The sequence below is a fragment of the Rattus norvegicus genome, chromosome 18 (genome assembly GCF_021556685.1).
Source record: "Rattus norvegicus strain SHRSP/BbbUtx chromosome 18, alternate assembly SHRSP_T2T, whole genome shotgun sequence".
NCBI classification, from domain to species: domain Eukaryota; kingdom Metazoa; phylum Chordata; class Mammalia; order Rodentia; family Muridae; genus Rattus; species Rattus norvegicus.
The window spans coordinates 60,093,596-60,106,513 of NC_141551.1; the positions used below are offsets into that span (position 1 = coordinate 60,093,596).

Sequence of the window (12,918 nt, forward strand, 5' to 3'; positions counted from 1 at the left end):
TTAATATCTAGAATGAGACTTTCATCTCTACCTGGTGCCAGCTAAGGGCCTAGACTGGAAGTAAGGTTGGGACTCAAGGGCACAGCCTCTCCTGCTGAGGCCTCCCTTTCCTGGCCTCAATCAGAGAAGAGTTGGGAGCAAACCGGAAGTAAAGGGGAACAGGTCGGGCGAGCACTGCCCTTGCCACTGCGGACTCAGCGGCTCCATAGCTAGAGAACGGCAACAATAGTTGCAGGATTCAGGAAGGCTGCAACGGTCCGTGTAAGTAGAGGCAGCGTGAAGAAGAGAGAAAAAACATTTTCAGCAAATCTGGACACTTTCAGAAGTCAGTTGTCCATTCACGTCCTCATTTACTTAAACACGGCTGACTGAAATGGAGACAAGGAGCCTGGGGTGGAAGGATTCAGACAGCCCAAGGCAGAGACCCACCGATGATAGACATCCGCTTTCGGTCGCTGTTGAAGTCCAAAATGGCAAGCACACTGTAGGTCCTTTCTGTGCCCAGTTCGCTGACGGTGATGGTGTTCTGCGTCCTGGCAAGAAAGGCAAAGCCGAAGTTCCTGGCGGCGTTCACCAGGGCGCCTTCGTCAGGAGAGGCCGCCTGGTAGTTGATCTGACCTGAGGAGGGAAGCAGGAGAGAAATGCAGGACTACGCTTGGGAGCCATGCCTGAGGTCTGTGCTGAGGGTCTTCTGCAGGGCCCAGCACAGCAGAGAAACAAGTCAGTGGCTCTGAAGGGTTACCCAGAAATCAAAATGCCCTAAGCTTTAAACCTCCGTCAAAATTGAAAGAGGCCATAGAGTTTACAAAGAAAACTGCCTAAAAATGGGTGGGGTATATGTGTGTCATGGTGTGCGGAGGGAGGCTCAGAATTCTGCCATCTATAGGAGATTGGTGACATCCCACGGTCCCTCAGGCTTTGCCAAGTATGCTTCTGATCCTACCACACTGGGTGGATCTTATAACCTGATTTTTCTTACTATCGTATTTTGATCTGGTTGGAATATCCTTAAAGATTATCCATAAATATGATTTTAGTGAATATAAATCTGTTATTCTCCTCCCTCGTGGGCATTTGGTTTATTTCCAAAATTTCTGGCTCGTAAAAATAAAATTGCAATAATGACTGAGTATGCACGCACATGACATGTGTGTTGTGTGTGTGCACGCGCACACACATATACATGTGTGTATTTTATAAACCTGTGTGTTTATTGTAAGGACCCATTTACTGAGTTGTACGATGATGCATATGCATCTGTCATATGTTATACTTAAAACATTTAACAAAAATATATCTTGTGAAAAGTTTCTGTCTTTCCCCCACCCCCAATTAATGTGTCTCAAAACAGAAGGAAAGGCTATATTTCCATAGCTAAAGTTTTACAGAAAAGAGCATTTAATTTTCTATCCAGAACGCTGAGCACAGGTGAGCTGGCAGCGTCTCCCTCCAGTCTATCTGAAAGGTAGGATGTTCTAGGGCAGACAGCTGTGGCTGGAATCCCTTCTCACACTGGCTCAGAGAATCCCAAGTCAGTGTCCTTGTTCTGGTTTTGCTTCTTTTAATCTTGAGGTGTGTGGGTGGATGGCGGTCACTGTGTTCTGCAAGCTGGTCTGCAGCTCATGCCATCCTCCCTCTTCAGCCTCCAGAACAGCTGGAACTACAGAAACAGATACTGTCCCTGCTTGTGCCAGTACTGACCACTTTCTAATTAGTGATTAAAGATGGCACGGTAGGCTATTTTTCCATTTGTCTATCCAGAAAACCATGCGCTAAGTCGAGGGAGTGCTTGCCTACATGCGGGCATTCTCTGCAAAGGCACAGATGCCGGTGCTGTGTGCCTAGCATTATGCGAGCAGCAGTAGGAACAAAGTGTCTTCTTCTATAGTTTACCTTAGCTGGGACATAACTATCTTCCATAATACTGACAGGGAAAGGAAACAAAATAACAGGCGGTGGTAAAGTCTCCTTGGGTTAGGCAATCCTAACTGCAGCCCAAACCTTGATGTTTGATTATTAAAGGGAAAGTGTTCCAGTTGTGGAATCACAGACTTGGAAAAACAAGAGACCTGATCAAACTCTCTCAGTTTTATACCTGCAAGAGAAATGTGGAAGGCCAAAAATTCTTCTGAAGAAAACTTGCTTTTTTTTTTTTTTAATTTTATGCATAGGAGTACACTGTAGCTATCTTCAGACACACTAGAAGAGAGTATCAGATCCCATTTCAGTGGTTGTGAGCCACCATGTGGTTGCTGGGATTTGAACTCAGGACCTTTGGAAGAATAGTCAGTGCTCTTAACTACTAAGCCATCTCTCCAGCCTGTGGAAAGTTTTTAACAGGCCTCCCCCTATGGATTAGGGTGCTATCACTATAAAAACAAAGATGTGGGGCTGGAGAGGTGGTTCCAGCCACTTCTTGCTCTTATAGAAGACCTGAGTTCACATCCCAGCACCCTCCTCAGGCCCGCCACTATCGGTCATACCAACTATAGAGAATCCAGCGCCCCCTTCTGGCTGCTATGGGCACTGCATTACATTTTCTTTTTCCCTTACTGCTTCCAATTAAAACTCACACACACACACACACACACACACACACACACACAAGCACCACAATTATCACCTCACAGTTTTTCACCCTGTTTCCTAGCTGCTTCTAACTGATATCAGTATCAGTACCACAGACCACGGTCGCCAGCCTCAGAAATGCCTCCTTTCCTTTTGCCACAGGATGCCCCCTACACTCATGACTTTCTCATTGTTTTGTGAGCATCTCACCCAGATGAGGGCCAGTCGAAACTCTCCTCCATTGATACTGACCCCAGAGTTTCCATATAACATCACATTTGAAGGTGCTAAAGTCCCCTATACAAACTTGATGAACACCGATTAAATAGCATAAGGTGGGTCAGGCTCTGTGACCTTTTGGACTTAGCTCTCAGGCAGTCTCTGTGGGAACAGAGTCTCCATGGCCTCAAGGTTCCCACCCCAGTGACGCCCATTCACTGTCTTCCATTCATTCAACAACCACTAGCCAGGGCTTTAGTTTGAAGGGACATTTTAGATTCAACAGTAGGTCCTGACCAATAATCAAGAAGAGATTATTACCAGGGTTGCTCAAGGTAGAGCACTTGTCTGGCCTGTGGTAGGCTTGGCCCTCCACACTGAGGAGAAAGAAGGAAAAACAACTCCCCCACCCCCCAAACCAAACAGAGGACAACTGGGTGTTTTTTCAGCTCATAGGTGAACCCTTAGAAAGGACATGTTTTGGTTTGGGGAGAGAGAAGCAGAGCCTGGAGTTCTATTTAAGGAGGGCTCTCTAATATGGTTTAACACTGAACCAGTTCGCAAGGACCGAGAGCAAAGAGCAAGCCTAGCTAGAAGCTCCCAGAGAAATGGGGATCTCGGAACTACAAAGAACCAAAGTGTGGGACCAATCACGTGAGCTTTGCAGAAGGTAGCGAGTCCTCGGCCCCATGGGGATGACACTGAGAGGCTAAGCCCAGTCATGTGACATAAAATGTCTGACCTAAAGAACTGTGAAATAAGAAACAGATGTTTCAAGTTGCCAGGAGTCAGCAACTAATTACCGAGAAACGGGATGGATAACTCTACAGAGTGTCTGCTGAGGAAGTCAAACGTTTGTGGCTCCTTCCGCTTCATATGACGATAATTTCAAAAGGCCAATCTCCACTATCCTGTGGTGCTAGGAATCAAACCCAAGACCTTATCCGTGTCAAGCCAGTTCTCCCTCTCTCCCTTCCATTATCCTCATAAAAGAGAGACAAGAGAAGGTGGTCAAAGAGACAGCCAAAGAGAAGAACTATATTGAACTGACCCCTGCAGGATAACCCCGGGAAAGCACTGAGTGCTCCCTACTTCTGAATCTGTTTTGTACAAAATTGGGAGGCAGGGTCCCTAAGATGCCTCTCACAGAACTCTCCATGGGTCTTATGGATCAAAACCCAGTTTCCCCTCTAACACTCTGCATCTCCAAATACAACTTGTTTTCAGTGGCTTTCACTTGTCACCTGCTGGGCAAAGACTTCTTGTTATATACAGCCTACACCTCGGCCAACAGTGAGGCACAGAGCTGCAGGACTGTGTTAGAAGGCACAGTGAACTCCCACCCCTTCTTACAGCACTGTTGAGGGAAATGGTGGCCAGATAGGGACTAAACCAGGACTGCTTGTCTCTGGCACCCAGACCAAGGCTCTCTATCTTTCAGTGAAAGAAAAGACTCTACAATTAACATACATTTGTCTAAGGGTGCGGTTAACCCCCAAATTATCACCGCATATTCGAAGAAGAATTCTACCAATGACTCAAGACCTCGGAGAACAAGGGTTCTTGAAAAGATCCTACTTTACTTTTGTTGTAAAAGTCAGAATTGCTCAGCTAGCCTGAACCCTGGGTTTGGCTGTTTTTTCCCTTCAGTTATTCTTCCCTCTGCCACAAACAGTCCCGCCCCCACACCTCCCGCAGGAACTGTGCTGTTTTGCTTAACAGAACTATTTATTTCCTCCTTGGAGAATAGATTTCTTTGAAACTTGCTGGGAGATCGTTTTACACATGTGCCTTCTCAGGAGTGTTTCCTATCACCACATAGGAAACATCCATGTTGGGGCTCCATTGGAGGCTCCCGAGGGACTGAAGTGAAGAGAGAAGGGAGTTTCGGAATGGGAGAGTAAAGGGCAGGCAGGCTGGAGCCACACCGACGTCATCCCCTCCATTCTTCCCACAATGCAGTTTTCCATCTAGGGAATTAGATGAAATAACTGGTTCCCATTTGACCCCGGACAGATTTCCTCAGACAATGCTGGCGCGAATTGCCTTTAAGAATTCTGCAAAAGAACCTAAATTCTTTGCTACTCACTCACGAATTCACCTTAAATTTGCTCAAATAGGAAAGCCACCTTAAAAAGGCCCAGGTATCATTTAGCTGATCTAATTCAAGTTATAAAAATCTTAATCTAACAAAAGGAAACGCCTGACAGAAATATGAAGAAAATAATGCTTATGTTTAAAGTTCACTCAAGGTATAGATAAGACTTGATGATGCGTTCTCAATGAACATTTGTACACTGTGCAAAAAAAACCCCTTAGGTTATCTTATCCAATAGCAAATCGTTTAAATATTTATTATTAATTAGTATTAGTGTATTATTATGTGTACACACACATGCGTGCATGTGTGTTGTGTATGGCTATAGCACATGTACAAGGTCACATGGAGGTCAGAGGACAAGTTGAGAGAGACGGTTCTCTCCTACTCTGTGGATCCCGGGGATCAAACCCAGGCTGTCAGGTGTGGCAGCAAATACCTTCACCTGCTAAGCCACCTCATCAGGTCACCAACCTTGTCTTTTATCAGGATTTCGTTTACAAAGTGATAACACACTCAGAGCTACAACTAAATCAATCATCAGCTTTGAGACGTAAGGAGTTTTTCTGGAGCTGCAAGAAGTAATTGGCCAGCACATGAACACTTTTGAAGCCCAGTCCTACCCCAAAACGAAATGAAATAAAATAATATAAAAAGATCAGTGATTGGCTGTTTCATGCTTTGTTACTCCCACATGTCTCACGACTGGCCATTGGTTGGGTGCTTGTGACCGATGTGGCATTTGTTACACTTATGATATATATAAAATGAGTCACCTGCCGACTCCCAAACTGGCCTTCGGAGAAACACTCACCATCAATTCTGTCCACCATGACCGTATGGCAAATGGAAAGCAAAAAGAAGAACTGTCGTACTTCTGGCTCTTTTCCTGACTGGATTTGCTCAATAAGATAATGGTCATAAAATGCAAGCTTCCCATCAGCAAATTCATTCCAGCTAAAGTCCACTAGCTGAAAGAAATGGAGAAGGACATTAATAAAAGCTATAGCCCATTCTTTTTTATTTTTATTTTTCTGAGTTTGACTGTTTTGACTACATGTATGTGTATGGACCATGTGTATGTCAGGTTCCCATAGAGGCCAGAAGTGGGAGAGAGGGTGTCTGATCTTTTGGAGTTACCCACGGTTGTAGGCTGCTTGCTGTGTGAGTGCCGGAAGTGAACCTGGGTTCTCTGAAAGAGCAGCAATTGCTTCTACCTGCTGAACCATCTCCTCTGTTCCAAGTTTTAGGAAGCTTTTGCTTAAAACAAAAGGCACAGAAGTGAGCTGATTTGCATCTCCCTCATGGGTAGGTTGGCATCCCAACCCTTGGCGCCTGTGAATGTGACTTTATTCCATCCGCAAATGCAATCGAGTTAAGATGCAGTCACGTGTATCATGGTGGTAGACCAGATGTCCAGATAAGAGGCAAACACAGACAGAGCCAAATACATGAGGGGAAAGAATCCACTTGATGACAGGAGCAGAGACGGGAGCCTGGTGCCTACAAGCCAGGATCATTGGCAACTACCACAAGCTAGGGAGAATCCATGAAGGAGGCTCCTCTAAAATTTTTGGAGGGACCAACATCTGGATTCCAGTCTCTAGAACTGTGGGAAGATAAGTTTCTTCTGCTTTATACCCCAGTCTGAGGCAGATCATTCCGGCAGTCTGAGGCAGATCATTCCGGCAGTCTGAGGAAAGAAATACAATCAAACAGCTGCTTTACCAGGGGTACTCACCTCTATTTTGCTGTGGCTGTGCTGAGAAGCATCTCGATGGTCTCCTAAGAAACAAAGAGGGTAAAACAAGTTGAGTCTCTGTGTGTAGAGCCTCCTACCTGGAGTATCTGATGCTACCCTTGGTTTTTGGATGGTTCTGGGGTAAATAATCAATTTTTTATGAGTTTGGGAAAATGACAAAATAGAAGACTATTAGACCCAGGCACTGATGGTGGTGTTCCTAGAAGCTAAGCACTTGGTAGGCTGAAGTAGTTTCACCATGAATCAAGGCTAGTCTGGGTTCTGGGGTGAAATCCTGTCTCAAAAACTAGCTAAGTAAATATAAAAATAATTCTAAGAATGAAGAATATGGTGGAAACCATTATGTCCTGGCAAAGACTAAATTATTTACATCTGACTCTTCACAGGAAAAGGTGACCAAATACTGACCAAGAGTTGTTTCAAATACAGGTACTGGTTCCACTCTACTCCTCCAGGACAGAATGGAGTCCTTTGTTGTGTTTTAGTCTGCCATGGTGACAAATTCCCCAACCCCATAGTGTCCCACCTTCCTTGGTGATGAGGAAACTCATACATACTATACATTTTTCTAAAGGGAAAAATATATGGGTGTATTTTTTTTGAAAAAAAAAAGTCAAAACATTGAAATCTGTATTTTAAGGCAATATTAACTTTAATACTGTCCATGTGTGTGAAGAATGCTTCAGAAAGCAGGAATGAAATAAACTATACACTATACCATTTTCTACTGCACAACTTGGTCATTCTCAGTGTGTTCACCTTGTGCAATTATCACCACAAGACTGTTTTTATCTTGATAACTGAGCTCTAACATCATACACTGACTTATTATTGCCCTACGGAAACCTTGGCAACAAGTACCCATCTTTGTTCCTGTGACTTTGATTATTCTAGATGAAATCATACGGCACCTACTTTTGTGAGTGTGTGTATCACTTAACATGATGCCCCAAGGGCTCACTTACGTTACAGCACATTTCATTCATTTCTTCATTCATAGACACTTGTGTTGTTCCTACTCTTTGCCAAATATGAATAGTGCTGCTATGAACATAGGTAAGCATTGTATCTCCTGGTGTAAGCACAGTGTTACTCTGCACAGTGTAAAGATCTCTTTGTATTATTCAAATGCTGACTTCTCTGCCCCCAAATTTAGTTGTAGGCAGACATGGCATTGTAACGCTTATCCTAAGAATCTCCAGGTCTCAATGTTCTGTGTAAACATTGTTCCCATTTATTCTCTGATTTGTCCATAAAAGCTGATCAGCCAATGACTGAACAGGGGAGAGAGAATAGAGACAGACTTCCTATTCCAGCCAGGAGAGAGGAGAGGATCTGGCCATGACCGAGGGGTCCAGGAGACACCATGGGAACACACCCGGAGAGCCAAACCAATACTAATATGCAAGTGTGTTGGGGATTTTGGATGGGAGGGAATCCAGATTAGCTTAAAGAAATAGAACAGATTAGTAACTGCTCAGCTTTTGCGCCGTAAAACTTATTAAATAAATCTTATAGTCTCTGTCTCATTTATTTGGGAGTCAGCCAGGTTAGAGAAAAAACAATCGCTTTTAAAATTGCACTAACATCCTTGGGTCCTTGTTTTCAAATCTTTCAAACACAAATTATTCCTGGATGCAGAATTGTGAGACCATGTGGCAATTCAGTTTTAAATTTTTTGAGGGGGTGTTTATTTTTAATTGTTGAGATCTTTCTCTCTCTCTCTCTCTCTCTCTCTCTCTCTCTCGTGTGTGTGTGTGTGTGTGTGTGTGTGTGTGTGTGTGTGTGTGTGTGTGTGTCTGGTCTGTCTGTCTGTCCCCAACAGCACCCACGTTTCTTTGGGAGATGGACTCCACACAGGGAGAGCACCAACAGCCATGGGAAGGCAGGCTCTGCTCCAGAAAGCACCCGAGGAATGCTGCTTCTACCCCTATACAACAACCACTCCTGCTACTTCAGACCCTAAACATAACTGAGCCTAGTAGGTGAAAGAATATCTCTGGGGTCGCTCTGCAGAGACATTAACCCAGGCTTCAAGTGCACTTACGAAGATGATGTGCTCTGACTGGCCCACCTCAGAGCCGTCACTCACCATAGATGGTCCCGTTGATGCAGCACTTCTTGAAGGTCATGATGTTTTGGGTGAGAGTCCCCGTCTTGTCAGAGAAAATGTAATGGATCTGCCCTAGCTGCTCATTCAGTGTGGTAGTCCTCGACTTGGCAGGAGTGTCCTTCTCAGCGTAGTACATCTGCAGGTCCCAGTTGATGAAATGACTCTGTCCCAGACGGATCACTTCCACACTAGGACAGAAGAAGGCTTCCGTGGTGAGCAGAGGTGGGGGATGGGCAGGGAATGGGTTCTGCTCTCCCTGTGCACATGGGAATGAATGGCTTATCTACTGCTTTGTTTTGGAAGTTACTGTCCACTCCTGTGGTGGTCAATCATTCTTTTAAAAAAAGATTTAGGGCTGGAGAGATGGCTCAGTGGTTAAGAGCACCGACTGCTCTTCCAGAGGTCATGAGTTCAATTCCCAGCAACCACATGGTGGCTCACAACCATCTGTAATGGGATCCGATGCCCTCATCTGGTGTGTCTGAAGACAGCTACAGTGTACTTGTATATGATAAATAAATAAATCTTTAAAAAAAATAAAAAAGATTTATTTTATTTAACTATGTGTGTGTGTGTGTGTGTGCGCGCTTGTGGGAGAGCAGGTGTGCTCACAAGGACAAAGGGGTTGTATCTTCCAGGAGCTGAAGTAACAGGAGTCTGTGAGTCGCCCAGTTTGGATGCTGGGAATCACGCTCAGTTCCTCTGCAAGAGCATGTGTGCTCTTAACTGCTAGGCCGTCCCTCCAGCCGGACAGTTAATCATGATCATTTCACTTGACAGGATTTTATAATTCCCTAGGAGACACACCTCTTGTTGGGTCCATGGGAGTGTTTCTAAGAGAGGTTTACCTGAGGTAGGAGGGCCCCATAGGGTAACCCGGGGTCCCCAGACTGAACCAAAAGAAGAAAGTGAACTGGGTTTCAGTATCTGGCTGTTTTCCTCATTGTGGGTAGAATGTGACCAGCTGCCTCATACTCCCGCCACCATGCTTTCTCCAGCATGTACCCAAATGAATTAAATTAATTAATTAATTAATTAATAAATCCTTCCTTCCTTAAGTTTCTTTTCTGTGATGGGTGGGTCCGAAGGGCAAATTGCTCAGGAATGACATTAGTGCCTGCATTAAAGAAGCCAGAGGGAGCTTGGCACCTCTTTTGCCAGGAGACAATGCAAGAAGAGGTCATCTGTGACACAAGGGTGGCTTCTCAACACTTACCAAGAACACCGCCCTTGATCGTTGACCCTCCAGCCTCCTGAACTATGAAATGTAAAAAGCTCTACTGTTTTGAGTCACCTGGCTTAGAAGCCACACTGGGATCCCGTGACCAAAAACATATCTCACTTCAGGCTCAGTGACACTAGAACAGAGCCACAGAGACAATCACCTCACTCTTTCTCCCATTGCCCCTCACAGCTGGGGACAGCTAGGTTAAGTCCACCCATGCAAAGTGACCTATGGTCCCCTAGGTGATATACCATGATGGGTCAATTGAACGGAGTCTTAGTAACAATCGCCTTAGTAGCTTAGGAAAAGCGTGATCGCTTCCTAAATTCTTAGAATGGAGATATCCTAAGAGGATCGTGTTTATCTTAAGACTTAGCTGTAAGAAGACCATTTATATTCCCAGCAACTGCTGCGTGGGCCATGAATGGCTACACAGCAAGTTCTATGGATGGGAATAACTCTCTCCCTCCTCAAGGGCAGTCCTACTTGGTGCTCGACACCGCGAACAAAGCCGAATCCCTGACGTAAGCATCAGCACCCAACCCAATGAAAACTACCCAGCAAATACAACTCGCAGAGGCTGCACACTCTCTGCAGGAAATGAAAGCAGGCGGGAGACAGGGACCAATAGGAAGGAGAAATGTCCATTAAGGTCAGGGGGAGACAGAGGCCATGGGGTAACACCTGAGGCAAGGTCTGAAGAAAATGAAAGAGTACCGGAAATCAGGCGCAGTACCATGTGCTTGTAGTCCCAGCCCTGGGGTGGCGGAGGCTAAAAGGGTTGCTATAAGCTCAAGGCAGGCCTGTTTTAAATGAAGAATTCCAGGCCAGGGGTATAAAAGAAAGGCTCTATTACAACAAACAAACAAACAAACCAACCAACAAACAAACAGGGCTGGGAAAATTACTCGGTTGGTAAAGTGAACTTGAGGACCCATACAGTGATTGATGTGAGCCTCTAATCCAGCATTGGGTAAGCACTGGGAGGTGTGCCCAGGAGGCTCTCCAGTGCTTACCCATCAGTCAGTCTGCCCAAGGTGGTGAGAGCTGCAGGTCAGTAAGGGATCTGGTCTTAAAAAGGACCAGCAACAGCAACGCACTGTGTGCTGGTATGCTTGCTCTCATGCATCTGCATCGGAAGGCCAGGGGTCAACACCAGGGTCTTCCTCTACTGCTTTCCGTCTTGTATCTCGAGATAGGGTCCACGTGCTGGCCAATGAGCCCCGGGATCTGCCTGTCTCCTGTGCACCCTACCGCCATTCCTCTCCCTGAAGATCTGGGGTTACAGATGTACACCAGCAAAAACAGCTTCTATGTGGGCATCCAAACTCATCTTCTTCTTGCTTGTGCAATAAGGGCTTTGCCTTCTGAGCCTTCTCCTTAGCATTGCCGTGCCATCTTGGTTTCTTGTAAAGTGGCTCCAGGACAGATGGCAGCGCCAGGGATTTACTTCCAACTCAGAGGATATCAGTAATGGTGCATATGTTAAAAACCAAATAAAATCAAAAATCAAAATGAGCACACATGTAATAAAGTTTGAATTAAATAAAGGCTTCTTTTTTTTTAAAAAAAATTATTTATCTAATGCATGTGAGGACACTGTCAGTATCTTCAGACACACCAGAAGAGGGCATAGGAGTACACTGAGCCACTGGAATTGAACTCAGGACCTCTGGAAGAATATCCAGTGCTCTTAACCACTGGGCCCTCTCTCCAGCTACAAGCAAAAGCTTCTAACGGTACCCGAGTGTCAGGTCCCAGGTGCCTCTGGGCTATTGTTCATTGGGGTCATGACTGACTGGTTACAACGTCTACAATGTCTCCTCCAAAGGTCTCAAAGTCAATAATTGTAAACTTTGATATGAGAGGAAGAAGAAGGAGAAAAAAGAGGATTATAAATCAGAAAGCTGTGACCTTGACCTTTTGTTGGGATTGGGATTAGCACTGCACAGAGAAACATTGTTTAGAGAGGCTGAAGGGATGCAGAGGACACCTTTTCTACCAGGAGGTAGTGGCAGGAAGCAGGGGCCTGGCAGGCCAGCAAAGCCCAAGCAACAGCAATAAAGAAGGTTCTATTAAAGAGCACAGAGGGGCTCTGGAAGAGGAAGGATTTTTTCCATGGCATTCTGAATCTCTAACCTTCTCTCAGAGTCTCTTTGAACCCCATGCTTTGGAACCCACTGAAAAGGACTTACCAAGCAAATGACTGTCACCTTTGACCATGGGACGTCACTGACCGTATCTGCTCAGAGGACAAGATAGGAAGTGCCTGGCACAGGGTAGATACTCAAAGTTCATGCCCTTCCCCTATCTCACCCTCAATTCCAAAATGGAACTGATTTTCTTCTTCCTTTTGACCTTTGAAATGATTATTGCTAAACGTGAAGGTGCCCCACTGGGAAAAGACACGACAGTTTTGCCTGAAAGCAAGAGACCAAGAAGAGGCCAGGCTTACCTGACATAGAGAGAGATGGGCACCATGGTGTTCAATACAATGATGTAGCCCCAGAAATTCAGGAAGCCCCGGTAGGATGGTGTGGCATTTTCTCCATCATAGAGGTACCAGGAATAATTGCCAATTTGTGCTTCCCAATACGCGTGACCAATGGCAAGGCCAGCGGAAACCAGGATGAGGACAATAATGATCTAGAAGACATGTATGTAAAGCAGAATTTCCAACACCATACATTTCACAGATTCTAATAGATTTTAAGGCTAGGTTTTCTTCCCAAAATAACATTTTAAAAGAACTGATGTCTTATATTCAATCCTTGAAGTCATTTATATGACAAGGGCAGCCTCTCAGCTATTGTCACTTTGAACAATAGCATACTGTTTGTGATGTTACTTCACCTTAGCATGAAGCAACTTCAAAGAATTCTAAATCGAGGGGTTTATACAAAGTACTAGATGCAACTTATTTTGTTTCTTTC

At 45.0% G+C, this 12,918-nt stretch overlaps 1 protein-coding gene across 4 annotated transcripts in view; it reads right to left on the minus strand.

The window, feature by feature from the left end:
• Positions 1-12,918, minus strand: part of Atp8b1 (ATPase phospholipid transporting 8B1) — a 140,126-nt gene that overhangs the window by 33,184 nt on the left and 94,024 nt on the right. For all 4 annotated transcript variants that reach the window (NM_001437265.1, XM_087592413.1, XM_087592415.1 and 1 more), the window contains 5 exon segments: positions 430-618; positions 5,700-5,856; positions 6,627-6,670; positions 8,740-8,948; positions 12,441-12,631. In NM_001437265.1, the coding sequence (NP_001424194.1) occupies positions 430-618; positions 5,700-5,856; positions 6,627-6,670; positions 8,740-8,948; positions 12,441-12,631 (790 nt within the window).